Source organism: Lupinus angustifolius, chromosome LG03, assembly GCF_001865875.1.
Source record: "Lupinus angustifolius cultivar Tanjil chromosome LG03, LupAngTanjil_v1.0, whole genome shotgun sequence".
NCBI classification, from domain to species: Eukaryota; Viridiplantae; Streptophyta; class Magnoliopsida; order Fabales; family Fabaceae; genus Lupinus; species Lupinus angustifolius.
Genome location: NC_032011.1, coordinates 25,088,216 through 25,115,364, shown reverse-complemented (window position 1 = coordinate 25,115,364; position 27,149 = coordinate 25,088,216). Strand labels below are relative to the sequence as shown.

Below are 27,149 nucleotides of genomic sequence, written 5' to 3'. Positions count from 1 at the left end.
TAAAAATTGTCTTAGTACAACTAATATGATAACTTTGAAATAACTTTTTTTTTTTAAATATTGCCAAAGTTGTTATTGTTGCCTATATATCAATAATGTTCTAACTTTTTTTTGTTGTAAAAAATGCATGATTCACACAAGGAGTGATTTAAATAAGAATATATAATGTATATCTTATATTAAGAGATAAATTATTTCACCTATCAACTAACAATATGACATATATCATTGGACTAACATCAGCTGTACCAAAAGAGTGTCTACTCTATGTGACACTTCATCTAATTAGTTTTTTTTTCTTTTTAGGGCTTTACCGAAAGGGAGCCCTTAGAGAAGTTCTCAAAGGCCAAGGCTGAACCAGGCCTAAGAGAGAGTTTGAAAATTTTAATTGGTTAAAATATATATATATTTAAATTTAATAATAAAATAATTTTTTAACTAATAAAATTATCGTATAGAGTAACATATTTTTTTGAGATAAAAGTTGTATTCTCGTTCAATCATTCATGACAAAGATGTTCATTTATGTTAGCTAGCTAGAATGAATAATTCTCTTTCATCTTTCCACAGTGTCAACCCACATCATTAGCAACACCTACCGTAATTGATTTTCCCTTTTCTATTTTCTTTCCTTTTAGGACTCAGTTGTGAATTGAATTTTGGAGGAGAACGGAGAAAAATAAAATATATATAAATTATAAAATACATTTATGAGATAACTTCGAACTTTCTCTTTACCCTCCAAAATTTAACTCTAAAATAAGCCTCAATTTCCCTCTTATTTTCTCTCCATTTACTTCTAGGGTTTTCCTTTTTCCCTCTGTCTTCATTTTTTCTCTCAATTAATTAAAAACCAAACAACTTTTTTCATTTCCACTTTTGTTTCCTTAGGTTAGCCTCTGATCACTGTGCTTTTTCAATTTCTCTCTTTCCCTATTCTTCGATTCTCTCCACTACTTCCTCTGATTCAAACCATCTTGTAATCCCTAAACTTTCTCTTCATTTTTTCAATTCAATATCATTCATTTGGTGATTCGATTTCACTTATTTGAAATCGTGATTGTTAATGGCAAATCAAGGGATTCAACTAATGAACTCTCCATTCGGTGACACAACTTATACGAAGGTATTCGTTGGAGGATTGGCTTGGGAAACTCAAAGCGAAACCATGCGCCATTACTTTGAACAATTTGGTGATATTCTAGAAGCTGTTGTTATCACTGATAAGAATACTGGTCGATCCAAAGGCTATGGTTTTGTGAGTACCTTTATTATCACAGTTTTTATGTTCAATTTTTCATACAGTGTCACACTCATTGTTTTAAATTGCAGTGTTTATTTGATTTACTATCTTATATGCATGGAATTGGAGGGTATATATAGGTGACTTTCCAGGATCCTGATGCTGCTATGAGGGCTTGTGCTGACCCAGCTCCGGTTATTGATGGTCGAAGGGCTAATTGTAATTTGGCTTCACTTGGTCGACCGCGACCTCCTATGCCTTATGGTATTACATAGCAGCTTCATCACAGATTTTGTATCTATCCAATTATACTGTATACTATAATTTAACCTTGGTGTCAGTTAATTACATTCTTTCCATTGGTGTTGTCATCAATTTTGTTTTTGTTGTTATTATTATTTATTGTTATCATCATAGAGCTGGTTGGATTACAATATTCACTTGCCTCTTTTTTAAAATAAAGTCAAGTCATGGGCAGTGTTGGATAGAGCTTGAGTGCTTGTCCACTTGAGTCTCCCTTTAATGCACACTTAGTTAAAAATTTAAAATATACACTCCTTTCGAAGACACACTTGTTCATATAATGGATGAAAGTTCTAAGTTCTGACATTTAGAGTGTTTCGTAGCATTGCTCTCCAGCCATCCAACTCTTATGGTTCATATTTTCTTAAATCTGCTTTTGTATGTTTGTGTCTGGTCTTGTGACATCTGTGTTTGCTCTTTCTGATTGACCCTTTTACCATTTTTGTTTTGCTTAAACAATGGTTGAAGTCTCATCAAGTCACATATGTGCTTGCTGTTTCTGATTGACCATTCTAGCACTTCTGGTTTTTTGCTTTACCATTTGTGTTACGCCTAACCAATATTGTTTTCTTTCCCTGATATGCTTAATCTGCAGCAACATAAGCATTCTATCTTATTCTTCCTGCATAAATTACTTCAATTTTGTGCTTGCTTCTTTTGTCTTATTAAGGACGGATAAGATCAGCCTCTCCTTATGTTGGAAGTTTGCAACCAACTCGTGGTGCATATGCTGGAGGTTATGGCTACCAGCAACCAGTTTCCTACAACTATCAGCAAGGATTGGCTTATCCTCCTTATGGGTGAGTGGGATGCTGTTATACATTATTATTGCAAACATTTTTTAAGACACTAGTTTTTATTGCTAATTGTTATCTTCTTGATTTTTCTTTATATTTGTACTTGTTACATCCGTGATTATCTCTATGGTGTTGTTATTACTTTATCAGTCATTAAGTCACGACATTGCTGTTGACTGCTAAATGATGGCGGTGATCACTTTGGTCAGCTAGGAACATATTCTTGCAATGACTGGGTTAAAGTCCTATCTCTTTTTTGCTTTATTTGTTTGGCTATCACACATATCAACCTCAGCATGAAGCATGCTTGTGTAGTAGTTAATCATTTGGAAACATGTATGTCGAAAGACGTGTCAATAGATATAATAAACTAATAATTATTTGCTTTATTTATGTCCACATGTGGGAGGGTTTCCTGACTACATTTGCATTAGGATGTATTACAACAAAATCATGCTGTAGAGGTGATCTTTTCAAATTTCAACATTATATGTGGTTGTTTTATCTTTGCAGGTATACGGCATATGGACCTGAGTACATTTACCCACAGGTTGTTTTAGTTTACTTTTAATAGGCTTAGGAAGAGTTTTTAGTGTTGTCTGTGTGCTGATGGCTTCTTCAACTTTTTCTTAGAGTGTGTACAACCCTTACACAGGCCAACATTACCTTCAGATATATGGAGTGCCTGGGGCAGTGAACACAACAGTGTATCCTTATGGACAAATGGGTCGGGCTATTCCTAGCGATCATGGTTATACAGCAATGCAGGGCTACACAATACCTGGTCATCAGATAGTGCCCTATGGTGGGCCGAATGTTAATGCTATAACAGCTTCACTCGTGCCTGCCATCCAAGCACCATACCCTAGTGGTACGCTCGTCTACCCTAAGCTTTGCTATATCTAACTTGCACTGTGTGCTATGCCTGATTGTTGCCTTGTGAGCATGTGTTTTACTTTTTACATGTCTTAATTGAAGTCGCACTGTCTTAATTTTGTTGTGATTGAAAGAGTGTTGCCATTCATTTTTATGTAAGAGCGTGCTATGAACAACCTTTCTCTTTTGAGAAATGAATGCTTATATAGTTCAGGAATTAACATTCACTAGGAAACACTTGAGAATGAACTATGTAGTTTTAACAGGCATTGATACACCAAGAATGCATTGACTTTTCAGCTGTTGGTATATTGCCCCCTGAAGAGGTTAATAAACAAGAAAGCATTGTCTATGCAGGCAATTTTAGTTTTCAAAGTTATATTATGTACAGGGCTTGGACTATGGTAATCTATCTGATAGAATTTGGAAGTTATTGATATAATTGAGGTAAATGGAAGTTCTGATGGATGGCAAGTTATAAATATGTAAAGAACGAGTGACGCTTGTTACACAGAGATGTATTGTAAGATGTATATATTGAATGAAGCATTCAAATGCCAACTGTATCTCTTGATTATCATTCAGAAGAAATTTCTTTATGTAAATGGATGTGATATGCAACTCTGTTGTCTTTTTCAGGAATTGCTGCACCAGTTCCAGGCCAACCACAATTTGTTGTTCCCGCTCCTTCTCAGTTTATGCAAGGTAGCGGTCCTGACCAAACAGCCGGGTGAGGAGGCAAATAAGGCGGGTTATTCATCTAGCATCTTACTCCATTTCTTTATTTCCAGTATAAACTTTTGTTTTGAAAGTACTATATCGCAGGTATCCTTAGTTTGCAGCAGGATTAAGAGCAGTGGGACAGCTACTTGAGTGTCGGGCTTCTCCAATCTAGCCTTGCAGGTTACTTATTTTGCATTCTATAGGTATTGCACTTTGTTTTATACAATATTGTTTAGCTGCACATGATCAGATCATAACTCAACAACTTGTTTTACGATTTGATTATGTTGTTTAGTAAGAGCATAGCTCTTAACAAATCTTGTGATGTGCAGGTCATATGTAGTCATGCTCACCGAGTTGTGTCTGAGTCGCTCCAGATGGCAAGAGAAACTGGAATGTGGGGGCTGCTTGTCCATGTGGACGTTTACGCTAGTGTATTTAATTTATACCTAATACTACTAGTACTCAGGAAGAGTGGCCATAGTATTGGATCAATGGATGCTGGAATAGGTTTCTGGCAGCCATGTAGAAATAATCTTGTGTAAAAAAATGAATGTCATGTCTGAATCAAAATATGATTCTTTGTAGTCATGCCCAGCATTGAGATTGTAGATAGTCTGGTCAATGTTGGTGCATTTTGTGAAGATGGATGGTCCATCACATTGAATGTGATTTTTGTGCATAGTAGTTTTCAAAGGTTGTATCATAAACTTGGACTAATTTTCTGACTTTGGAGAACCTGCAGTTTATTCAAAAGGTAGAATCATCACTATATTCCATTAGAGAAGATGCAGTGGTTCCTTAATTTTTTCCTATACACATGCTCTAACTCTAGATTCTTTTTCTAATTAGTTCTAACTTTTTTGTTATGGTAAAACATGTCAACTGTGTTGACAATCAAGTAGGAACCGACTCACCCTTCCCTCACGGTACTACTACACTATTGGTCACCCAGGAGTATTTAGCCTTATAAGGTGGTCCTTGCTGATTCGCACGGGATTCCATGTGTAGATTATCATTACAAAGGTGTTGCCTAAGAGTATTTTCTACAAGTCGTTGTATTTTTTGTCCACACAATATTTATGTTAAAAGTTTATAATCCTCGTGGCTATGTTTTGGTTGATGTTTCCCTCACCTTTACAGTGTGTCAATAGTTCTAAAAAATTGTCAAAATTGCACTAATTTGCTCAACTTGAGATATCTAAGATTCAATTTATAAATATGCATATTTCAAGAGCAGACGAATTAAACAATTCTAGCATTTTCAAAGGTTGTAACATAACCAGATGGAACTGGATACAGTTAAGTTACACATAAGATTGCCATTTTTTGCTTACAAATAAGGTGAAGAAAAATGTAATGAGGGAGTGCAGATAAGAGAAGGTATAGGCAGACATTAATAGAAAAGATGAATAACTATAAGAAAATCTCTCCCTCACAGACTCATTGTAACCATTTCTTCAAGTGAACCTAAATGATGCAACCACCTGCAAAATTCAAGTGGAATCTGAACCTTAGTATATATCTTTGCAGCCATTTAAACAAATTATGCAGCATTCTCAACAAAGTTAGATTCCAAAATCGGGAAAAAGCTCATCTAAAGTGAACTTATCTAAGGTGAGAGAATACATTTAGTAGTACAAAAAAAGTGAAGTTATCTCTAAATTGTTAGAAAGTAAAGGTGCAACTACTCTTACATCATTTACTAAGTTGAGATCTGTGTACTAAATCATAATCTTTGCCTTATTAAATAGTTGAATATGTTCTAACTACAAAGAGTTCACCTTCTTAACCTTGGATGCATACTTCTCTGTTTCCTCTTCCACAAACTGCAGGCAAGCATCATGTTAGAGTAGATAGTAAGTAGAATTATACTATGCACTCAAAAGAAGAAAGAGTTAAACTAATACACACATTATATACCAAGGTATATATATACATATATCTAGTTATGTGACCAACAAACCTGTCCTGTCACTGTATACAATCTGTTATACCATCCATTTGTTGCCATCCCAATTGCTGAATATAGATGCTTTCGACTCTCACCAGGATTTTGCAGAGAATACTCTATGTAATAAATCCCTGAACCATTGTTTGAGATGAGTTAATGTTAAATCAAAGCACTGAATAGCTTCAATATTTGCCATAAAAACTTCATTTTGGGGAAGTCTTTCTTTGTCTCTCATTATGCATATGCCATGAGTATCTGTTTAGGATCTAGAACATATATGAACATTGATACTTCCTATATAAATAGTCATGACCATTGGATTTCAAATTTCCTGCTTTCAGTAAATCTGCTATTACACTTGCTATTCTTTTATTAATGACGAGGCGTTGATCATGTAAGGCCGATTCCCAGAAAGACCAAAATGTCAAGTGTTTGATTCCTACGAGCGACACTTGTTGGGAGGGGCAACAACGGACCCCAAAATGGATTAGTTCCTCTTGGTAGTACAAAAAAAATGACACAATTTTATAGCAACATGCCAATATCCTTCTACTTATTCTATAATCTTATAACCCATATAGTAATATAATAGCTTGAAGAGTACAAGTAAGTACCATTTGATGATTTAGAACCTATGAGTTTAGCAGCCACACCCGGTGGTCTTTGCCAGCTTCTGTCCAACCCACCAACCTAATCAACTCATTTTAAGTAAATAGAGGACAAAGTTAGCATTATCTGAAAAGAAAAGAAAGAAAACAAGTGAATAATAGTTCTAAATCTTGTCATAAAATCACACCAAAGTCTCAGCAAATTCTTCCACTTTGCCAAATGATTCCATCTTTGTAAAATCTGGACCAAGCCCAGTGATCACAACACTCACTGAAACAACAAATTCATAACAGTTACTTTTATTAGTATAGAACTATAGATTATTATAATGCAAATTGGGAAGTAAAATTGAGAACAAGAGTGAAGAGTGTTAATACCATTGGAATCAGAAACCTCTTGTGGGTAGAAAGCAGTTACTGATTTAAATCCATTAGGCTCTCCTGTTCCTACTTGCCACTCTAATCCAACCATAAAAACAAACACAATGAATCTACAATTTAAACAATTCAATTCAAGCTATGGATCTATTTCAATTTCAAACTTTCAATTCAATTCAATTCACCTTGAGGAATAACTATCTTGAACTTGTTCACATCATCTGTGTAGATTCGAACATCCTCAGATACATCTAAGATTCAAAGCTCAAACACAATTGAATTAGAAAAAACATAACCATGAAACCAAAATAGTAAGATAAAGTAAGAGCACAAATAATAATAAATAATCACCATTGAGTGCAAATGCAATTGGAACAGTAGCTAAGGATGTAAATGCAGCAAGTGAAGAATGAAGAAAAAGGTGTCTTCTATTAACTGAATATTCATTTTCAGTGAAAGAAGAACTGATAAAAGAGAAAATTATATTAACCATGTTAGTGTAAGATGATAAAGAATATAAATTGAGAATGAGAAAGGGTGTAGGTGGATTAATTCTTACATCAAAGGTGGTATTTGTTTTTGTTTATGATGTTGTAATGTAATGGGAGACAACAATTGAGCTGAACAAATTTATAAAGAAAAACAACGTTAACGAAATGGAAGAGAAGATTAATGTTTGAAGTTTGAAGTTTGAAGATGAAAAAAGAGAACCTTTGTCGGAGGTAGATGGTGTGGGTTGGATATGGAGACAACTGATGCAAACAATGGACGCCATTCCTTTCTCATCACCTTCTCTCTCCTTCTATTTCTATTTATTATTATTGCTATTTTAAATAAACTCACTAAGATATAATACTCTCAAAGTCTCGGGTTCGAGTATTATGGATGAAAAAATATCTCCTGGAAGAGTTAGTCTAATATACTTATGGATGTTATTCCCAGTTTTGATAGGATTGTTTCTGGTACGAGAATACATGTGGGAAACAAAAAAAATAATTGTCTATCTTCAAAATTTAAGACAATGTTTATTTTAATAAATAAAATTATATTAATTCCTAGAAATCATATTTTCATAGAATATTATTAATGAGATTGTTATTCCCAAATATTTTTAATAAAGATGTTTGGTTGATTTGCTGAAATGACTGAAAATTATATTTGATTTATGATATATAGTCTTAGGAGTGTATATGATAATTCCTAATATTCTTCTATCTTAAAAAAATGGTAAAAATGTATCTAAGACATGTATAGAGGAGATCGTTATAAGTTTCCATAGGAAAATGGATGAAAACATTATAAGCCTTAATAAGTACCAATTTCATAGAGGAGACTGTTATTAATGTTTTGTGACATGAGTTATTATGCATCTTTCAATCTACATAGTCGAACCCATAAACATTTTCAAAAGGTTTATTTTGTGAATTTTCAATAATATAATTATTTTATATAATTGATCAATCGATTTTTTACAAGCAATAGAGACACTTGAATATACTAAAAAGGAAAGCAGATACAAACAAACCAAGGTGTTACCTATTTCTAAAATTATAATTAGGAATACTCATTCTATTTATATTGAATTCAATAAGAATGAAGTTAGATAAAATATCACACCAGATTCCTATTGATCAATAGTTCATGGTTAACTAGTAAATGTTGTTTTAACACTGTAAAAGAAACTTTACACATACATAACCCATTCTTTCTAGAATTAATATTTATTTTAATCAATAAAAATACAATGGAGTAAAAAGTTATATTTTTTATACTATCAAATATATTTTATCACTTTATGATAAGAAATTGATTTCTTTTGAAGTTTGTAATATCAATTTCAACAAGTATCGCTCCTACAAAAGAATCATATTAAAAACTCTTTCCTAATTATATGACACTTCTTCTATAATCAACCAAAGTTGGTGCTTATAAAAAAATATGACACTTATCGACATTAAAATTAACATTTTAAGATTCAGACATAAATTAAAAAACTTAAATATTCAAATGATATCTTCATCCATTTCATTATTACTTTTGATTTAAATATGTATTTATATTATTTTAGTTTTTTTACTCAAATGTTTTTAGAAACTATTAGACTCATATATATATATATTTTTAAAAGGATTAGTGTTATACAATTTAGGATCTTGGAAAATTAAGAATTATAATTAATTTTAAATGAAAATCTTTAAGATTCAAATATAAAATAATAATGATTTTAATCATTTGGCTAATATCACAAAACTAAATTACATGATATCTTTAAATAAAGAAAAGTACTCATCCATCCTATTATCTCGGTAAATAAATAAATAAAAATTATTTCATAATTAAATTTAAAATAACAAATAAAATTTATTGAAAATGATATATTACTTTATGATTTAATAATTAAGGAAATGCACGCTAAATAATTAAGAAATAGAATATTTGATCAAGCATGGAAGAAAACAATGATGGAATTATGAGTAGGCAACATTTGTAACTAGTAATTAACAAATTAGGATTATTTAACTTTTCAAACTTTTAACTGAGTAAATTAATTAACACGCACGTGCATATATGAGGGGATTAATTTTTTAAATAATATTTTCTTTTCTTTTCATACATATATGATTTGATTATTTATGTTGAATATTCACTAGGATTTTAATATATGTATGGATATATATTATCTTAATGCCAAATAGAGGTCATATCTTTAATTAGTCTTTAATTATTTTCCTAATTTATTGGCAATTACAAAATATTTTCATTAAAACAAAATTCCATATTCAATATATATATATTCATAATATTTGTATTCTGTATTCTTAAAATTTATTTTCATGATTCCAACAGAAAAAATCTGCATTAGTTTGATGTCTGATTTTAAAGTTTTACTTTAGTTCTTCACTCTACTGTTGTAAAATTAAGGTTTTGAACTTTGTCTGGTTTTCTTTCTTTTGATTAAGATTAGGGTTTATAATATGTTATATGAAATACAGAATTCAACGCTCATTTGTGTTGTTTTTGTTGAACACAGACACAGGTGCTGCAATTGAATCAACATGTCGCATCAACATCTCAATATTTTCAAACCCTTGGAAACTCAGAATCCGGTGGGAAACTCAGAATCTGTGAAAAGAAAGAGAGGAAGGCCAAAGAAAAATGGGTCCAATGGTTCAATTACAACTTCTAGTTTAGGTCATTCTGGATCAGTAGATACTCCTTTCACTACTGTTGCTGATTCTCCCTCAACAGTGAAAAAGAGAGGAAGGCCTCGTGGTTCAATTAATAAGCAACGTGATATCAAAGGTAATCATGGTCCATTTTTGCTTATTTGCAATTGCATGTTATATATATATCCATGCAAATGTGAATCATTTCCTTTTATTGCATACTAGAACTGAATAATCAAATTTTATGTAGTTGTGATATATAATGTTACTCTTTCATGGAAAATCTTTCTGCAGAACCAGAAGATAAATCAACACATCATGTTATCACTGTGAAAGCTGGGGAGGTATATGCTTAATCTTTCAGAAATATTTCATATGCATTAATATTGACCAATTTTTTAGTTTCAATTGCTAATGTTTGCTAAGTTGCCTTCTATTTCCTAGATGATAATGTGATATTTATTGATATTCTATATCTTCTGTGCATAACTAATTTGAAATGTTTAAGCTTTTGAATATTCATTAAATCATGGGGCCAAGTTGATTATTAATTATCAAAATAAATTTGGAACCTTTGGAAGAGTATAGGAAGTTCATTGATGGAAAACCTAGAACATATTTAGAAAACTTCCGTTCTTGCTGAAGAGTATAGAAGATTTGATCCTTAAAATGAAGAAATATAGTGTACTTGAAGTGCAAATGAACAATATTTCCAATAACAAACTGTTTCTAGAACAACAAATTGACTTTGGATCTTTATCATTAAAATATGAATGCTAGTATCAACTATTATTACTTATGATGGTTCATTTTGCTGAATGGTGTCATAAACATTGGATCTTATGTGAAATTTTATTCCCTTTTAGTTTCTGTCATTACCAAATATTGATGTTTGATATTTTGACATGCAGTGTATTTCGACAAAGATAATGGCCCTTTCTTTTGAAGTGAATAGCAATCTTTGCATATTAACTGCGAATGGAACCATTTCTCGTGCAACACTTCGTCATCCTTCATCTGGATCAGTGACTTATGAGGTTTATTATAAACATCCCATTCATACTTTGTTATGATTATGGTTTTGGTGTGTAGATTTTGATGATGATGTCAAAATATATGAACAAGTTGCATGCATGCATGGCGTTGTTGTGTGTTTGGTTTTTCAGGGACAATACGATATCATAACACTTGGTGGGTCATTGCTGTTGCTTTCTGATAAAAGTGGTTCATCCCATAGGTCTGGTGGATTGAATGTATCTTTGTTTGGGCCAAATGGTCTTGTACAAGGTGGTGTTACCGGTGGTTTGATTGCTGCTTCCACTACTCAGGTACTTCTTCTTTCTTCATCATTCTATATAGTATAGTATATAGAAATTGTTGGGTGGGTGTGAAATCTAAAAAACTTCAAGTTCCATATAGAAGAGTTTTGAAAGAAAAGAACTCACAAGTCTCTCATTGGAGAGACTAGGAACTTGGAAGAAAATCTCACCTTATAAATAGAAGTCTCCTATCTTCGTATTTTCTTGCCCCAAGTTGAATGCATTTTTATTCAATTTTTTCTTTCTCCTTCATATTTTCCGCTGATGCATTTCTGGCAATTACAAATGGTAGCCAAATGATGATGAAGATTCATGGAACACTATGCAGATACATGTTACTTTGTCAGTTTGTGTTCTAAACATGGTGTATATATATATATTTTGCAGGTAGTTTTATTGAGCTTTCCAGGTAACTATTGCAGTGAATCCGAGTTGGTGAATCAACCAACAAGTTCATCTGCCCCATTGGGTTAATTAGATATGTGAAATTGAGAAGGAAAATGTATTTATGAAGAACTTGCACAATGGGGTTTACATGTATTTATGAACTTGCACAGTGAGTTCATGAAAACACTGTCAGTACAAGGACTCATACTTTATGAATAATAAATAATGTGAGTTGCAATAGAATTGAAGAACTTATTATTAATATTATATTTATGAAATACCTAAGTCCTTTATTTACTTTTTTTCAATTCCAAAACTCAAGTGATATCAAGATACCACAATATGAATTAAATGAGTTTTGAACAAGAAAAGCTTTTATTTTATTTTATAACAGTATCAAATTACAAAATCTACTAGAGATAAATAAAGAATAATTTATAATTAAGTTTTAATTTTGGTGTTATAATACTCCCTTTTAAGTCATTTTTAATTGAATTACATATTAATAAAAATAGTTATTTAAAAATCTTATAACATTATAATTTTATCCTTTAAGTCTAATTTATAATTTCACAAATTTATTTCTTACTAAATGTCAAATAGAAAATATTAAATGTTGTATAAAATTTAGATTAGTTATTTACTCGATCAAGCTACCAGATCAATAATCGGAACAATAAATACAATCCACGTAAAAAGAAGAGACAAAGAGTAAGCCAAATCAGTGAATAGTATTATATTGAAAGATGTAACATTGCTTCAAAGGAAAAGATGAAAATGATAGATACTTTTAGAAATAATAAAAGAGACAGAAGATAAACAATTAACACACATGCAACTAGTTGAAGCAATACATGGAAATTAAACTTATTTCTTCTTAGTGGGATAAGAAGCCATCTTATAAATTCCACAAATACCCTCAGGTTTTCCAATGTTCCTCTTCATCCTTATGTACCCTTTCTCACCCCACTTTGATCCCCATGAATTTTTCACTGTTATATAATCCAACCCTTTTGATGTTCCATATCCAATAGCTGCTACACCATGATCTAACTCAGTTCCACAATGTCCATCAAATACACCCTACATATATATATAATCATATTATACTTAGTTTCTTTAATAAAAACCATACATAACTTACCAAGGCACATTTATAATATGATAATAATTGTTTATAATTAAACATGCATTACCCCACTATAAAATTGGAAATCTTTGGTTGAAGCCTCTATGGCCACACTAAGGGGTTGGTTTGCAAGTGCCTTCAATAAGCTTTGTTCATTGTTTTGTGGAACATCATGGTACCCACTAATGGTCACAACTTCAGTTTCTTCCTGTGGAATAACAAGTAAAAAACATTAGGGGACAATAATTGAAAGTTTAAGTATTAGATTAATGGAACTATTTTATAATATCATTCATCAAAAAGATTTTTAAAAGATATGCATTACTCATTTCACTTTCTGAATACTCATTTTGATATTAACTTGTTAGGTTACCTTTGTCATTTCACAAGTACCTTCCTCCATAAGATAAGGATAATCTTCCTCTTTATGTAGTCCTCCATTTTGTACAATATAGGTGAATGCATAGTCCATGAGACCACCATTGCAGCCATTGTTGAAAGTTCTATCACAGTCAATAAGCTCTTGTTCAGACAAAGATGTTAAGTTTCCTGTCACAATCTGGTTTATTCCCTCAACTGCTACAACAGTGGAAAATGCCCAGCAGCTACCTACAAGTTGATTTTCACCATTACCATCTCATTATGTATTTATAGTCAACATATAAGTGATACCAATGACATAATATATAAAACAAAATCCAAAACATTTGTCAAATTTTGGATTTGCTCTCTCTAACTTATGTTTTTTTGGGTTTTTTTTTTCCGTTTCTCACATGTGTTCTTACACTGGAGGTAATCATGTTCAAGCCAGAAACATCTTAAGGTATGTGAGGCTAACTCGACTAACGAATATTTTTCCATCCACAAAACTCGAACTCGAAACCTTGCTTAAGGGGATCAACCATGTAACTAACACCAACATGTAGAGTATGTCATAATAGTGTTGACACATCATCATCAATGACTAAAACAAAAGGATCAAACTAAAGTAATTAAGAATAAAAACTGAGAAAAATAATTTGGTGGAGTAAACTGAATTGTCTATATTTCCATGGATTAAAAACATATTTAAGTTGATTTACAATATTTCTGATATAGAAAAATGTGTGTAAAATTGAATTGTTATGCTACAAATAATAACTCTATACTCACCACATGAGCCTTGATTCTTGACTGGTGTGACAGCACCTTTCTTTCTCCAATCAACTGACTTAGGCAAATCAACATCTCTATAACTGAATTCCTCACTGGACTCTCTCCTTCTAGAAGATTCTACCTTGAGTCCAAGGTACTTATTCTTAAACTCTTGGTGGCTCAAATCAGCAAACTCATTCAGCCCTAGCCAATAGTTGCTAACAATCTTGTTTCTCTCATCAATGTGCTTCAGGTTATCCTTGAATATCTCAAACCTCAGCACTTTTTCCTCAATGGTTTCATAAATCTTGCCATGTTTTGACATCCATGATTCAAAGAGTTCAATGAGTTTATTCATGGACACTAAGTCCTCAGGTGAATAACCCACAATAGAGAAATCATGTGCAAAAGCTAAAGACACAAATAGGCACATGGAACATGCTAGGACAAGTGTTTTAGAGGAAGAGGAAAAGGACATAGTGATTGTTAATTGGAATGTAAATAGAAGAGAAGAAAAGAAGGAAAGGGGTGAGGTAGAATGAACAAAGAGAGTGGTATTTATATATAGGTTATGTTTTAATCTTGCTTTGAAGTAAAGTTTGTTGGATTGTTATAGCATGGTATACTGAGTAGCCTTTAAGTAGGTTCTTTCACTTGCCTTTACATCAAAGCATACAATCCCATGCCTTAATTATGTAGGTCAAAATATACTCTATACTTCTCTCCATTGTTCAGAAAATTAGAATGAAATGATAGTTATATCCTTCTACTTATATTTGTAATAATATTTTTATTCTTAAAACTGAGAGTAAGAATAGTACTTTTCGACGGGAGAAGATCCTGTGTTGGAAAGTAAGTTTTATATCGCCTACTCATTGTTTCGGGAATGGTTTAAATACATGTTGAACTATTCCTCTCATTGCCAATTGGTTTTGAGATGAAACCTTCAAATGCTATCCGAGCCAGAACTCAACTTCTTTCCGGTTGTCATAGGTCAAAAGATACCCTTTAGTTATGGCAAATGTAACCCTTTCACCTGGTCCGACAGGCTTATGTGATGAGACATGTTGGAAATTAAGTCTTACATCGCCGCCTGCCTCATTCTTTCGGGAATAGTTTAAATACGTATTGGACTATCACTCTTATTATCTAATACCATACTTACTGTTTCATTGTGACATTATAAGTATTACATAGTTTTAGGAACACTATATCTGAAGCATCCAATGCTGTTTGATTTACACCATCCTTCAAATCATGGGTTGGTGGATGTAAATTAGGTTTACCTTATATATGTTAGTAATTCACTTTTGAATTGTTTGTAGCTGAATTTTGATATGAAAATTATGATTACAAAAAATGGAAGATTTTTTTTTATTCAACTGAACGCAGTTTTGACTATTAAAAATCATAAAAAATGCAACATGAGTATGAAAATTCACCCTTATCTGTTCTATCAATGGGCCCAGGACAAGGCCCAAACTATAACTAGCAACTCTAATGGAATGAATTTTTCTTACGTGCAGGATTTATAAATTGTAATTATAAAATGTTTCGTTTTATTTTTCAATTTGTATCTTGCTTATTTAATAGACTTATTATTGCTGTACTAATTTCTTCTAAATAAAAAACTAGACAAAGATTTTTATTCCTAATTCCTTTAAGAAAAAACTAGGCACATAGATCAAAAGGCCACTATTTAAGAAAAAACATACTTGTAAGCCACTGTGCTAAACACATTGTTATGTTTTAATTATTTATTTTGTCATCAAATTATGTAAACATATTTTATATAGTAGTTTAAAATACTTATCTATAATAAGTGAGAGATTTCCAAAAGCTATGTATAAAAATAATCAGCAATTTTTTAATGTGGCTATTGTACTCTCAAAATTATACCATCATTTCACAAATCATAATTTTTGTAAATAAATAATATTAGTTAAAAATGTAGTTTTTTAGTTTGGAATATAAAAAAAGCAGCATCCTAACTTTAACTGTCCTTTTTATTTTGAAATATATTTTTGGCAAAGAATATATAAAAAGTAAAGGAAAACTAAAAATATTTTTTTTTGTGTGGAGAAATTTGTGAAATTATGGCGCTAAACTCCATAGTTATTCAGACTATAAATAGATTCTAATATATATATCATGCATGCATGTTATAGCCACTCACATGAAAGTTTTGGTCATTTATTAACAAGTTTTTTTAACATTACTTATTTAAAAAATAATTGTGTTAAGAATTGATAAAGACACATTATTAATACACATAAATTTGTAATGGTTTTTATATAAGACACTTTTAATGTAGAATTATCATTTTAAAAATTGTTAAAATATACCCCGAAACACATATTAAGAAAATTTTAAAAATCAAAAGATAATTTATAATTATGATATATAAAGCAGAAGCTAAGAGTGGGAAAAACTAGAAATTAGTGCAGTCTATTACTCCAAGAGTGGAATATGTTGTAAATGAAAGGAAACGATAAATGGTGAAGGACAAAGCAAAACAATGGAAAATATAATTGAAATTTCAGAGCACAGAAAAGCATAGGGGCATAGGCTTATGTAAACCTATACATATAATAGTATATAGTAATAAATGTATGATATAGATGGCGTGTTTATTGGATTCTGGTTCTGCTGTGTGTGTTGTATCTTTTACTTGGGCAAGTCTCTAAGATCTAAGGGCACCTGCACCTATCTATACCCTGTACCTGCCCTTAGCTTCTTCATTTACATTCATATTTCTGCTCATTGCTGTGTGCTCATACCATTTTCATTATACCAACATGGTTCAAGTGTTATATGTTTGATTCTCCTCAAGTAATGTATCGGATCGAGTCTTATAGATAAAAAATGTTCGTGTAAGAGTTAGTGTCACATACCTGTAGATATTCCCGGCTCGGATAGAATTGTCTCCGATGCAAGGATACCTGTTGGAAACCAAAAAATTACCATCTACATTATGTACTTTTTAATAATATTATTATATGAATTCATATACACCTCTACCCTTTTGTTTTTTATTAAATACATTAATATAATTAATGAAAATGAAAACTAAGTTCAATCATTCTCGAAATCTAAAAACATCATATTTTTTTTAATATAGGATTTATCTTCTTTGAAGAATATATCTTTAAAATATTTGTTAAAGTTACCATTTAATTAATAGTAACGTTTCCTCTACTGCCAGCTACACTCCCATGCATGCTCCTCACTACTCTTCTACAGTTTCCTAGCTAACAAATTAATATATATATATATATATAGCATCCAATCAGATATCTCTTTGCTCTAAGAAAATTTATCAAATTTATGTTTTAATCTATACTTTAATCCTTAATTTACTCAAGTGACATATGTGATAAGATATAATTTATTTAATAAATTATTTAGTTGTGATTCTATGATGCATATAATTATTATACGTGTAACGTGTGTGTGGTTTGATGCTCTAAATTGCAAAGACCGAGAGTGCAGTTGTTTCCAAATCCATTTCATATATGATGAGCGGTGACACACACATTTCACATTTGCATGAACAAAAAATGAAGCTCTTTAACCAACAAACAAACCTTGCATTTAATGCTATCTTTTCATTTTATTTTTCCAAGGAGGGAGCCCAACTCTGTCACAATATTATACAGATTCTTTTTACATATGTTCAAAATCTGAAGTCTACCTATGATAGATGGACTAGTTACTTAGAAGACAAGGATCTGCTGTTCTAAATTCTGTCCCAAATCTTGTCCTAGATCAATTATATTATGTCACGTCCATTAAAAAATTAAATATTCATAATTTTATCAGTTTTGCTTTATTGTAATTGGTCATGGACGTAGTTAGAGACATGATTAAGGACAACAGATCCTCATCCGTTACTTAAGTACTTGATCCATTGTTTTGAACGTTGTCTCATTTAATGTTTCAAATCAATTAAGATGTGAAATTTTGTTATTTTTTATTTTTAGAATTTTCTATTACTCATATGGTAAAATATAATAGGGTTAGATAAAAAATGAAACACAATTGATTGATGACATATGATTTTTGTTCATTATTTAGTTTATGTTAGAAACTATATTAATCAGAAATGAGAAACATGTAATTTTAATTAGAAAATGTTACGTTTAGTGATTTGTTAATATTAATTTACTTATTTTATATTTCTTAAAAAACACAAAAAAAAAACATAGTAGTAATTTTCATGAGACAAAAGACAAAGTGTGATGAATTTAAAACTATTTTAGTGATGTTTGGGGAAATGGTGGTTGGTTGAGTGGGGTCATGTTCAGGTGATACTGTTGCATTGTCCTACTCCTCTCCTCGTTTTCATCTATTATATATCATTCATTATATTATGTATATATATGTTATATATACTCTTCTTATCTTTCTTTAGAAGAAGAGATCATGATGATGTTATCAATGGAAGGTGTGTTGAGTGAGCTTAGTGATTATGAAAAGAGGAATGAACAAGGTTTACCACCTGGTTTTAGGTTTCACCCTACAGATGAAGAACTTTTAACTTTTTATCTTGCTTCAAAGGTCTTTAATGGAACCTTCACTACTCATCTCAACTTTGCTGAGGTTGATCTCAATAGATGTGAGCCATGGGAACTTCCAGGTATCATATCATAACATAATATATATATATATATATACCCTTTCTCTTTCTGTGTTTTATGTAAGATTATATTGTTAATTTCTTGGAATTCGATATTTTAAACATTTTCTTATAAATATATATTCACCACTGAAAGAGGGTCTAAACAAAATTATTACCTAACTTTCATTTTAAATTTGTAGTCCCAAAAAATGTATGAAAAAAAGATTTCCATCACTATATTTTTGTGGGCAAATTAGATATAACTTGGATTGCTTATCATGTATTATAAATCTAATAAATGAGAAGTATGAGGGAAATATGAGACAAGTGAAGTAGATAGATATTAGTTAATGGATAGTAGCATCCAATAATGCACATTATGGAATTAATTCTTTCATTAATAAGGTATATATATAGCATATGATCTTGCATTTATTATAAATCCAAGGTATTATAAATGCAGAAGTTGCAAAAATGGGGGAGAGAGAGTGGTATCTATTGAGCATGAGGGACAGAAAATACCCAACAGGGTTAAGAACAAATAGAGCAACTGGTGCAGGGTACTGGAAGGCCACTGGTAAGGACAAAGAAGTGTACAATGCTTCAAGTGGTGCCCTACTTGGAATGAAAAAGACCCTTGTTTTCTACACTGGAAGGGCCCCACGTGGTGAAAAGACCAAATGGGTCATGCATGAATATCGTTTAGATGCTCATTTTTCCATTCATTCTCACCCTCCTAACACATTTAACTCTAAGGTATCTATCTAATTCCATTCCTACCCTCTCTTCAATTTTTGTCTACTTTTGGGTTGACTATGTCATTTCCTATCTCCTATTCATGAACGTGACCCTTTTTACTTTCTAGACAAGCATCATTTTTTCACCATTTGGGTAGTTTTTACAAGCAACATGTCACATTAGTGAATGACCATTTCCCTTTTTTGCTTCTCATTAATTCATGCAATTACTAAACTATTCATTAGTTTAGTGTTGATAATAAGGTTTACACATTATCTCTTGCTGCATTTGTGTTCCAGAACATACACACACATATATAATATAACACATGTATATATAAATATATACATATACATATATATAGTGAGAAATGAAAACATGTAAGAATTACGTGAGAACAATGTGCTATTGTGATAAATGAAAATATTTAATATATACCATTAGATTTTGATTGTAGGATTAAGATTAAAAGATACATGCACATGCTATCATGTGACGAATAACTAACTTTTAATCTTAATCATCCATGATTGGTTGTAAAGCCTACATACTCACAATTGTTATAGGAGAACTATTTTCCCCTCATATATATATATATATATATATTATGAGGTCTCTAACTTTAAGATGGTAATGATGATTCTTATGACAGGAGGAATGGGTGATATGCAGAATATTTCATAAATCTGGGGAAAAGAAAACTCATGTGCTCCAAATCCAAGGAAATTTGGATGCATCTTCAAAAAGTTCTTTACCTCCATTTCATACAACTCCACCTTTCTTTACACAATTCCAAAATGACCTCTCCAACTCTAACCTTTTCCCATTCCACCCTTTTGCTCCCACTAATGCAATCACCAACAACACAAACCATGATGCCCTAAATTCCTGCACCCTTAAGGTCATCAAGGAACATATAAACCTTCCTAAATCAACCAAAACAGAAGATACATTCTACCCATACCAACTACTTCATGACACTAACATGTTGAGCAACACAAACTCAAGTAATTTCCAAAGCTCCTTGCCTCTTAATATGAATGATAGTGGCCTAATGATGGGGTTCTCAGGAGCTGAAGATGCTGAATTAAGGGACATGATGATGTCTACTTCAATACCTTTCAATAAACAAAGCTTGCAGCAGATAATGCTAGATTCTCCTATTGCAATAGATTCTTGGCCTTTGCCCCAACATGTTTAAAATATATGTATATATGTTTGGTGTTCCATAACATAACTACGGTGTTATATGTCATTAATAACTTGTATGGCAAGTAATGTCAATTATGTCATGCTGAACCTTTAAGTACATATTTGTCATGTTCTCTACCTAGCTAGTGCCTACAAATTAAGATGTCCATTAATGCAAAACCAAATTAAATCTTGGGCATTATGTGAAATTATAAGACATGAGACAAAATAAATTAAAAGTAAGAAAAACTTTGCCTATATAAAAAAAAGGAGTTAACTTTTGTGTGATATACAACAACGTAGTAGAAACGCTATTAATCATGACAATATACTACTGCGATCAAACAGAAAACATACAAAAGTGTTGTTATATATCTAAAATATGCGTTGTTGAATTGTAACTCTGGGGAAGTAATTTTCCGTAATCGGAATGGTGGGGTTAATTTGGCTGGAGCTGAGGCTGTGGTGTATTGGTGGCTTGGGCTCCATAAAGAGTAGGAGCATTTGTGATTCCACCACCTTGGTTTGGTTTTGGTTGAAGGTGCCCTTTTGTCCCATAAGCATTATATTTGTATTCTTCAAAATCATCATTGTATTTCACATATGGACTACTCTCTAATGGTAACCCTTCCAATTTTCCTTTCTCTTCACTACAACTTCCACATTTAAGCTCCATTTTCTTCTCATTGTTTGCCATCAATTCTTTATTATAATGTTATGTAGTGTTTAATATGAGATATCTCACTTTCATTGCTTTTATAACATTATTCCTAAAGCTACTTTTATGGATATATATAATATACTTATTATACATAAATACACCATAAACCATGCCTATATTTTGGTTCATCCACTACTTGGTTTGAGGTAGACATAAAACTCTAGTTTATTTTTTATGCCAACATGAGTGGTTTTATTTTTTAGCAAACATAACCCTATTTAGTAAAAATTATATTGGAAACTATAGTAATCTTACACCATCTATTTCTAAAATACTAGTAGTTATACAAAAATGAAGAAAAAACTTTCTTTTTCCCTTTCTACATCCCACTTTTCATGAATATAAGTGTAATATGAAATTATGAATAATGTTGATTTGATGATTTAGGAAACATATACTCCCCCTAAATTTTTGGCACATCCCATGCGGCAAAAAAAAAAAATGGTTCATAAATTCTCACAAGTGAAATCAATGGCTCGAAAATGTTCTCATAGTTTGGAGATGGTGGGATTTCTTTGTTAGAATCTTAATATAAGTAAATTACTATTTAAAAAAATATTACCTCTGTTTTTATTTCTCTAAATATATTTTTATTCATTTAGAAATTTAAATAGGGATGACAATATGGCCAGACGATCATTCCCAAATTTGCACTATTCATAGGTATCTGTATAGGTAATGAGTATCCACATGTATCAAACGAGTTTTTAATTTTAATTATATATATATATATATATAAATTTTATAATAATCAATATATAAGATATTTATATAATAATTTTATGATTATAGGCAAACTAATGCAACTTATGAAATAATAATAAAGTACATAAAATATAATATTAAAATAATAATAAAAAGTATAATATATATAAGATTTTGGTTAAAAATAAATTTATAAATATACGGATACCAACAAGGTAGATATCATAAAACTCATTTTGACTCAAGCTTTTATTGCGGATACAAGGTTATTTTTATAACTAAGAATGCATTGATTATTAACCCATTATGTAAGTAGTAGAAAAAAATTAATAATTACAAGAAAAAATAATATATTATTAAGAAATAATACAATACTCATGTTAATCAATTTAGTATTATATTATAGTATATTATTAAGAAATAAATGAATGAATAATATGAAATTGAATCAAATTTGATTAAAATATCTCTATTATTTTTTCGTATATTTGTCGTGATTAATTTCTAACCATAATTTCGATTTGAATTCCAATAAGAGAAAATTTAATTAGAGATAGTAATATTGAAAAGTAAAGATAGTAGTTTCACTGGGCTGGAAAAAAATACTAACAAAGAGTAATATATTTTGGAATAAAAGTTGAGAGTGATTATTAAATTAAGTGGGGGAAATACTTCAATAAAATTTGAAAAATAGTATACATGATTTATCTCCGGTTTATAAAGCATGAAGAGATATGAAATAAAATAAAAAAACAAAATATCAAAAGTTTTGAAATATGTGAGTATTAAATAGTTAAATACTTAATACATTGATAAGTAATAGGATACATTTTTAATGTCTTAAAAAATTATGTTTAAATTTATATATATATAGTTTAACACGTCAATAAATAATATAAAAATGAATTAAATTTGATTAAAATATATCTATTAAATTTTCATATATTTGTGGCAATTAATCTATACATAAATTCGATTTGAAATCCCATAAGAGAAAGCTAGTTGGAGATAGTAATGCATTGAAAAGTAAAAATAGTAGTTAATTACTGAGAGAGAGCAATAAATTTAAAGGTGTAGAAAATATTAGAAGAAAAAGTGTGTAATTATTAAGTGGGAAAAATGCTTAAATAAATAAGTGTATATTTGAAAAAAAAGATGTTAACCAATAGTTTTGAAAAACGTTATATAAAATAGTTGTGGTTTTTTTAGTTTGGTCAAACGTAAATTATCAATCAATTAAGAAATTTGTTTATAGATATTTATATTAAATGTTTGACAAAATTAAATTGTTTCACTTTATTTATTGATTAATATCTATGACTCACATTTCATAAACAAAATTATGTGTACTGTCCCCCATAAAAAAAGTCCTCTGCGTTAGAAAGTATCAAATATATGCAGTCATTAAAATTCAAAATTATTTATTAAAATAGCTTTGTCTTGAAATTAAATTGTACATAATTTCAAATTAGACACATAATAAAAAGTTTCTAAAACTACAACTATTTAGATCAATTAACCATGATTGGCCAGTCAAATAGTATGGTTTATGGTAAATACAATTTCAATATTTAATTCTAACACATAATTCATGAACTTCAATTAGTATTTTTTTTGTAACCTACATATGAAAAGAAAGTATTAAATTATATAAAATATTAACGTACCCCATTCCTATGAATGTGAAATGTGGTTCATAGGAATAAACTTAAAAAAATGTGATATTTCAAAGGGCAATAATGATGATGGAATAGAATTATAGAATATATGAGTAAATAAAAAAAAAGGTGTTTTTGACCATAGTAGAAAAGAATAAATAAAAGAATATAAATAGGTATACTCTCACACTCTTTTTGTTTGTACACAAATTCCATCAACTCATCTGAAACAATGAAAGGTGCCATTCTAGTTGCCATAGCTGCTTCTATCGGTAATTTTCTTCAAGGATGGGATAATGCTACTATTGCTGGTTAGTTCATATTTTCTCTTTCTCTGTCGTGTTCCGATTTTCGGCTACGCGAGATAACCAATACGATTATCATGTTGAAGTAGGGGTGGTGCATAAGTTTGCCATAATCTTAAACCATGCATATTTTTTTTACGTTCATATATAATTGTTACAAACAAATGATTATCATTTTCAGGTGCCATTGTTTACATAAAGAAAGATCTTGGTTTGGAAACAAGTGTAGAAGGACTTGTAGTAGCCATGTCCCTTATTGGTGCAACAGTGATCACAACATGTTCTGGAACAATATCAGATAGGGTTGGTAGAAAACCCATGTTGATAATCTCATCCATGCTTTATTTTGTGGGTGGTTTAGTAATGTTGTGGTCACCAAATGTATATGTGCTATGCTTAGCAAGGCTTGTTGATGGGTTTGGAATAGGTCTTGCTGTTACACTTGTACCAGTATATATATCTGAGATATCACCTTCTGATATAAGAGGATCACTAAATACACTTCCACAGTTCAGTGGTTCTGGAGGCATGTTTTTATCATACTGCATGGTTTTTGTTATGTCATTCAATGCTTCTCCTAACTGGAGATTAATGCTTGGGGTTCTTTCTATTCCTTCATTCCTTTCTTTTTTGTTAACTATATTTTATTTGCCTGAATCTCCTCGATGGTTGGTGAGTAAAGGAAAGATGGTTCAGGCCAAAAAGGTTCTTCAAAGATTAAGAGGCAAGGAAGATGTGTCAGGTAATGTTAAATCCTTATATTAATCTCATGTTTTATGCACTAACTTAACATTTTGATTCAACTTTAGGATCTTATATGATTGGCACATAGTTACATATATGTACACACACACATATATGTGTCATATGTATTTGTACTTTGATACCATAGCTTCATGTGTTATATGTGCTGCTCTTATGGAAACTATAAACTCACTTAAATGTATATAATAATGTCCCCTTGATTTAATACTATGGTATTGAAGATTTCATGTTTTGATTGTTAGATATGAAAGTTAATGTGAACTAAGAAATTATCCCTTTATATAAATTTTGTTATAATTAATATCTGCTATAATGTCTTAATGGTCTATAGTATCATGTGATTATGTATATGGAATTCATTTCTTCACATATCCTCTTCTTATCAATCATCTTATATTATGACTCTATTTATTCATGCAGGTGAAATGGCATTGCTGGTTGAAGGTCTTGAGATTGGAGGTGATACATGTATAGAAGAGTATGTAATAGGCCCTGCTACTGATGAGGCAGTGGATGGTGATGAACATGCAACCGAGAAAGATAAAATCCGATTATACGGATCGCAAGGAGGCCTCTCGTGGTTGGCGAAACCTGTCACTGGACAGAGTTCTCTGGGTCTTGTTTCACGCCACGGAAGCATTGTCAATCAAAATCTAATGGATCCTGTTGTGACTCTATTTGGTAGTGTTCATGAGAAGTTATCTGATGCAGGAAGCATGCGAAGCGCTCATTTTCCGAATTTTGGAAGCATGTTCAGCACAGCTGATCCTAATGCTAAAACTGAACAATGGGATGAAGAGAGCCTACAAAGAGATGGTGAGGACTACAAGTCAGATGGTGGTGCTAGAGACTCTGATGACAATTTGCATAGTCCTTTGATATCGCGTCAAACGACAAGCCTCGAAAAGGATATGCCTCATTCTCCGGGAAGTAATGCGAGCAGCAAGAGGCATCTGAATAATCTCATGCAAGGTTCAGGTGAGGAGGCAGTTGATAGTACAGACATTGGTGGAGGCTGGCAGCTGGCATGGAAATGGACTGATGAGAATAAAAAGGAAGGAGAGTTTCAAAGAGTCTATTTGCATCAGGAGGGAACTCATGGATATCAAAATGTATCGATTACATCAATTCCCGGAGAAGGCGAATTTGTCCAGGCTGCTGCATTGGTAAGCCAATCTGCTCTTTACTCCCAGCACCTTATCGGTCAGCAACCAGTCGGGCCTGCAATGGTTCATCCGTCCGAGACTTCTTCGAAGGGGCCAATTTGGAAAGCTCTTCTTGAACCAGGGATTAAACATGCATTGATGGTCGGAATTGGAATACAATTACTTCAGCAGGTAAGATATGGTTTCACCATGCACATTACCTAAGATGTGATTTCTACTTTACTGCATCAACTTAATGGTTTACGCTTTCTTATCAATGACTAATGCTTAATTCTACATGTATGTGCAGTTTTCAGGAATAAATGGAGTTCTATATTACACACCTCAAATCCTCGAAGAAGCCGGAGTTGAAGTTCTTCTTTCAAGTCTAGGAATTGGCTCAGAATCTGCATCATTCCTTATCAGTGCTCTTACAACCTTGTTGATGCTTCCATGTATAGGCTTAGCCATGAGGCTAATGGATGTCTCAGGCCGAAGGTACGAACCGGCTCCGTCTTTTTTCGATTCGAACCAAGTCTTTCGTAGTATTTTCTTATGTTGATTGTCAATAACAAACTCCATAATTTGCAGGCAGCTGCTACTGGTTACAATTCCTGTGCTGATAGTATCACTACTCATTTTGATTATTGGAAGCATGGTAGACTTTGGCAGTGTTGTGAATGCAGCACTCTCAACTGTTTGTGTTGTGGTTTATTTCTGCACCTTTGTGATGGCCTATGGACCAATTCCAAACATCCTTTGCGCCGAAATTTTTCCAACGAGAGTCCGCGGACTCTGCATTGCTATCTGTGGCTTAGTCTTCTGGATTGCAGACATCATTGTTACATACTCACTGCCTGTGATGCTCAGTTCAATAGGACTGGCTGGTGTCTTCACCATTTACGCCGTCGTCTGCTTCGTCTCATGGATATTTGTGTTCTTCAAGGTTCCAGAAACCAAAGGCATGCCCCTTGAAGTCATCACTGAATTCTTTGCTGTTGGTGCTAAGCATGCTGCTTCTGCCCAGAATGAGTGATACTGTTGCCACCATTCATTTGTATTACTTTTATGTAAGTAACGATGATTGAAAATGAATGGTGGATAATACAGCGGTGGTGTAAAGAATGCTTACATTGTTAGTGCATACATCTTTTTCTTCTAAAACATATGGATTCTGTCATCTTTTCCAATAATATTTTTGCATTTTAGAGTTGAAATAGTCTTCAGGATTAGACTAAAGGTGCATGATATAGCCTTTGATGCAATCTTCAGGATTCTCTAC

The 27,149-nt window shown here is 31.6% G+C and overlaps 6 protein-coding genes across 10 annotated transcripts; 4 read left to right on the top strand and 2 right to left on the bottom strand.

Annotated features, from left to right (window-relative positions):
• On the top strand, positions 776 to 4,729 carry LOC109344020 (RNA-binding protein 24-B). Of its 3 annotated transcripts, XM_019582593.1 has the most exons (9): positions 776 to 979; positions 1,080 to 1,258; positions 1,384 to 1,507; positions 2,217 to 2,346; positions 2,857 to 2,893; positions 2,977 to 3,214; positions 3,859 to 3,966; positions 4,045 to 4,145; positions 4,275 to 4,729. In XM_019582593.1, exons 2-7 carry the CDS (start codon positions 1,091 to 1,093, stop codon positions 3,951 to 3,953), a joined length of 792 nt encoding a protein of 263 aa, XP_019438138.1. In that variant the 5' UTR covers positions 776 to 979; positions 1,080 to 1,090; the 3' UTR covers positions 3,954 to 3,966; positions 4,045 to 4,145; positions 4,275 to 4,729. The 3 variants fall into 3 exon arrangements, with proteins under 3 accessions (XP_019438138.1, XP_019438136.1, XP_019438137.1); XM_019582591.1 differs by lacking the exon at positions 776 to 979 and having other exon boundaries at positions 986 to 1,258; XM_019582592.1 differs by lacking the exon at positions 776 to 979 and having other exon boundaries at positions 986 to 1,258; positions 4,032 to 4,145.
• LOC109344018 (cysteine protease XCP2-like) lies at positions 2,698 to 14,561 on the bottom strand. Of its 2 annotated transcripts, XM_019582589.1 has the most exons (7): positions 14,037 to 14,561; positions 13,258 to 13,493; positions 12,952 to 13,092; positions 12,595 to 12,838; positions 12,120 to 12,127; positions 3,609 to 3,612; positions 2,698 to 2,713 (listed from the first exon to the last, which is right to left on the bottom strand). In XM_019582589.1, exons 1-4 carry the CDS (start codon positions 14,494 to 14,496, stop codon positions 12,623 to 12,625), a joined length of 1,053 nt encoding a protein of 350 aa, XP_019438134.1. In that variant the 5' UTR covers positions 14,497 to 14,561; the 3' UTR covers positions 2,698 to 2,713; positions 3,609 to 3,612; positions 12,120 to 12,127; positions 12,595 to 12,622. The 2 variants fall into 2 exon arrangements, with proteins under 2 accessions (XP_019438134.1, XP_019438135.1); XM_019582590.1 differs by lacking the exons at positions 2,698 to 2,713; positions 3,609 to 3,612; positions 12,120 to 12,127 and having other exon boundaries at positions 12,468 to 12,838.
• LOC109344021 (psbP domain-containing protein 3, chloroplastic) lies at positions 5,171 to 7,698 on the bottom strand. 2 transcript variants are annotated; one of them, XM_019582595.1, is made up of 10 exons: positions 7,594 to 7,698; positions 7,442 to 7,502; positions 7,234 to 7,346; positions 7,068 to 7,133; positions 6,883 to 6,963; positions 6,693 to 6,775; positions 6,511 to 6,586; positions 5,909 to 6,027; positions 5,727 to 5,771; positions 5,171 to 5,429 (listed from the first exon to the last, which is right to left on the bottom strand). In XM_019582595.1, exons 1-10 carry the CDS (start codon positions 7,655 to 7,657, stop codon positions 5,403 to 5,405), a joined length of 735 nt encoding a protein of 244 aa, XP_019438140.1. In that variant the 5' UTR covers positions 7,658 to 7,698; the 3' UTR covers positions 5,171 to 5,402. The 2 variants fall into 2 exon arrangements, with proteins under 2 accessions (XP_019438140.1, XP_019438141.1); XM_019582596.1 differs by having other exon boundaries at positions 7,234 to 7,347; positions 7,458 to 7,502.
• LOC109342461 (AT-hook motif nuclear-localized protein 10-like) lies at positions 9,939 to 11,842 on the top strand. Its single transcript, XM_019580443.1, has 5 exons — positions 9,939 to 10,185; positions 10,344 to 10,393; positions 10,961 to 11,086; positions 11,216 to 11,377; positions 11,756 to 11,842. Exons 1-5 carry the CDS (start codon positions 9,939 to 9,941, stop codon positions 11,840 to 11,842), a joined length of 672 nt encoding a protein of 223 aa, XP_019435988.1.
• On the top strand, positions 18,430 to 20,706 carry LOC109342460 (protein CUP-SHAPED COTYLEDON 3). The gene is made up of 3 exons (XM_019580442.1): positions 18,430 to 18,657; positions 19,103 to 19,395; positions 20,030 to 20,706. Exons 1-3 carry the CDS (start codon positions 18,444 to 18,446, stop codon positions 20,576 to 20,578), a joined length of 1,056 nt encoding a protein of 351 aa, XP_019435987.1. The 5' UTR covers positions 18,430 to 18,443; the 3' UTR covers positions 20,579 to 20,706.
• On the top strand, positions 23,879 to 26,903 carry LOC109344017 (monosaccharide-sensing protein 2-like). Its single transcript, XM_019582588.1, has 5 exons — positions 23,879 to 23,963; positions 24,139 to 24,699; positions 25,143 to 26,059; positions 26,178 to 26,365; positions 26,459 to 26,903. Exons 1-5 carry the CDS (start codon positions 23,885 to 23,887, stop codon positions 26,901 to 26,903), a joined length of 2,190 nt encoding a protein of 729 aa, XP_019438133.1. The 5' UTR covers positions 23,879 to 23,884.

Excerpts from the sequence above, each read along its gene's own strand:
- LOC109344017 (XM_019582588.1), top strand. The coding sequence starts at position 23,885 with ATGAAAGGTGCCATTCTAGTTGCCATAGCTGCTTCTATCGGTAATTTT. Across the intron at positions 24,700-25,142 it reads AGGCAAGGAAGATGTGTCAG|GTGAAATGGCATTGCTGGTT; the intron begins GTAATGTTAAAT and ends TTATTCATGCAG. Across the intron at positions 26,060-26,177 it reads GAATACAATTACTTCAGCAG|TTTTCAGGAATAAATGGAGT; the intron begins GTAAGATATGGT and ends ATGTATGTGCAG.
- LOC109342460 (XM_019580442.1), top strand. The coding sequence starts at position 18,444 with ATGATGATGTTATCAATGGAAGGTGTGTTGAGTGAGCTTAGTGATTAT. Across the intron at positions 18,658-19,102 it reads TGAGCCATGGGAACTTCCAG|AAGTTGCAAAAATGGGGGAG; the intron begins GTATCATATCAT and ends TTATAAATGCAG. Across the intron at positions 19,396-20,029 it reads CTAACACATTTAACTCTAAG|GAGGAATGGGTGATATGCAG; the intron begins GTATCTATCTAA and ends TTCTTATGACAG.
- LOC109344018 (XM_019582589.1), bottom strand. The coding sequence starts at position 14,496 with ATGTCCTTTTCCTCTTCCTCTAAAACACTTGTCCTAGCATGTTCCATG. Across the intron at positions 13,494-14,036 it reads CAAGAATCAAGGCTCATGTG|GTAGCTGCTGGGCATTTTCC; the intron begins GTGAGTATAGAG and ends ATCAACTTGTAG. Across the intron at positions 13,093-13,257 it reads GTACTTGTGAAATGACAAAG|GAAGAAACTGAAGTTGTGAC; the intron begins GTAACCTAACAA and ends GTTATTCCACAG.
- LOC109344020 (XM_019582591.1), top strand. The coding sequence starts at position 1,067 with ATGGCAAATCAAGGGATTCAACTAATGAACTCTCCATTCGGTGACACA. Across the intron at positions 1,259-1,383 it reads GATCCAAAGGCTATGGTTTT|GTGACTTTCCAGGATCCTGA; the intron begins GTGAGTACCTTT and ends GGGTATATATAG. Across the intron at positions 1,508-2,216 it reads GCGACCTCCTATGCCTTATG|GACGGATAAGATCAGCCTCT; the intron begins GTATTACATAGC and ends TGTCTTATTAAG.
- LOC109344021 (XM_019582595.1), bottom strand. The coding sequence starts at position 7,657 with ATGGCGTCCATTGTTTGCATCAGTTGTCTCCATATCCAACCCACACCA. Across the intron at positions 7,134-7,233 it reads AATTGCATTTGCACTCAATG|ATGTATCTGAGGATGTTCGA; the intron begins GTGATTATTTAT and ends TTTGAATCTTAG. Across the intron at positions 6,776-6,882 it reads AGAGGTTTCTGATTCCAATG|TGAGTGTTGTGATCACTGGG; the intron begins GTATTAACACTC and ends TTGTTGTTTCAG.
- LOC109342461 (XM_019580443.1), top strand. The coding sequence starts at position 9,939 with ATGTCGCATCAACATCTCAATATTTTCAAACCCTTGGAAACTCAGAAT. Across the intron at positions 10,186-10,343 it reads TAAGCAACGTGATATCAAAG|AACCAGAAGATAAATCAACA; the intron begins GTAATCATGGTC and ends ATCTTTCTGCAG. Across the intron at positions 10,394-10,960 it reads TCACTGTGAAAGCTGGGGAG|TGTATTTCGACAAAGATAAT; the intron begins GTATATGCTTAA and ends TTTGACATGCAG.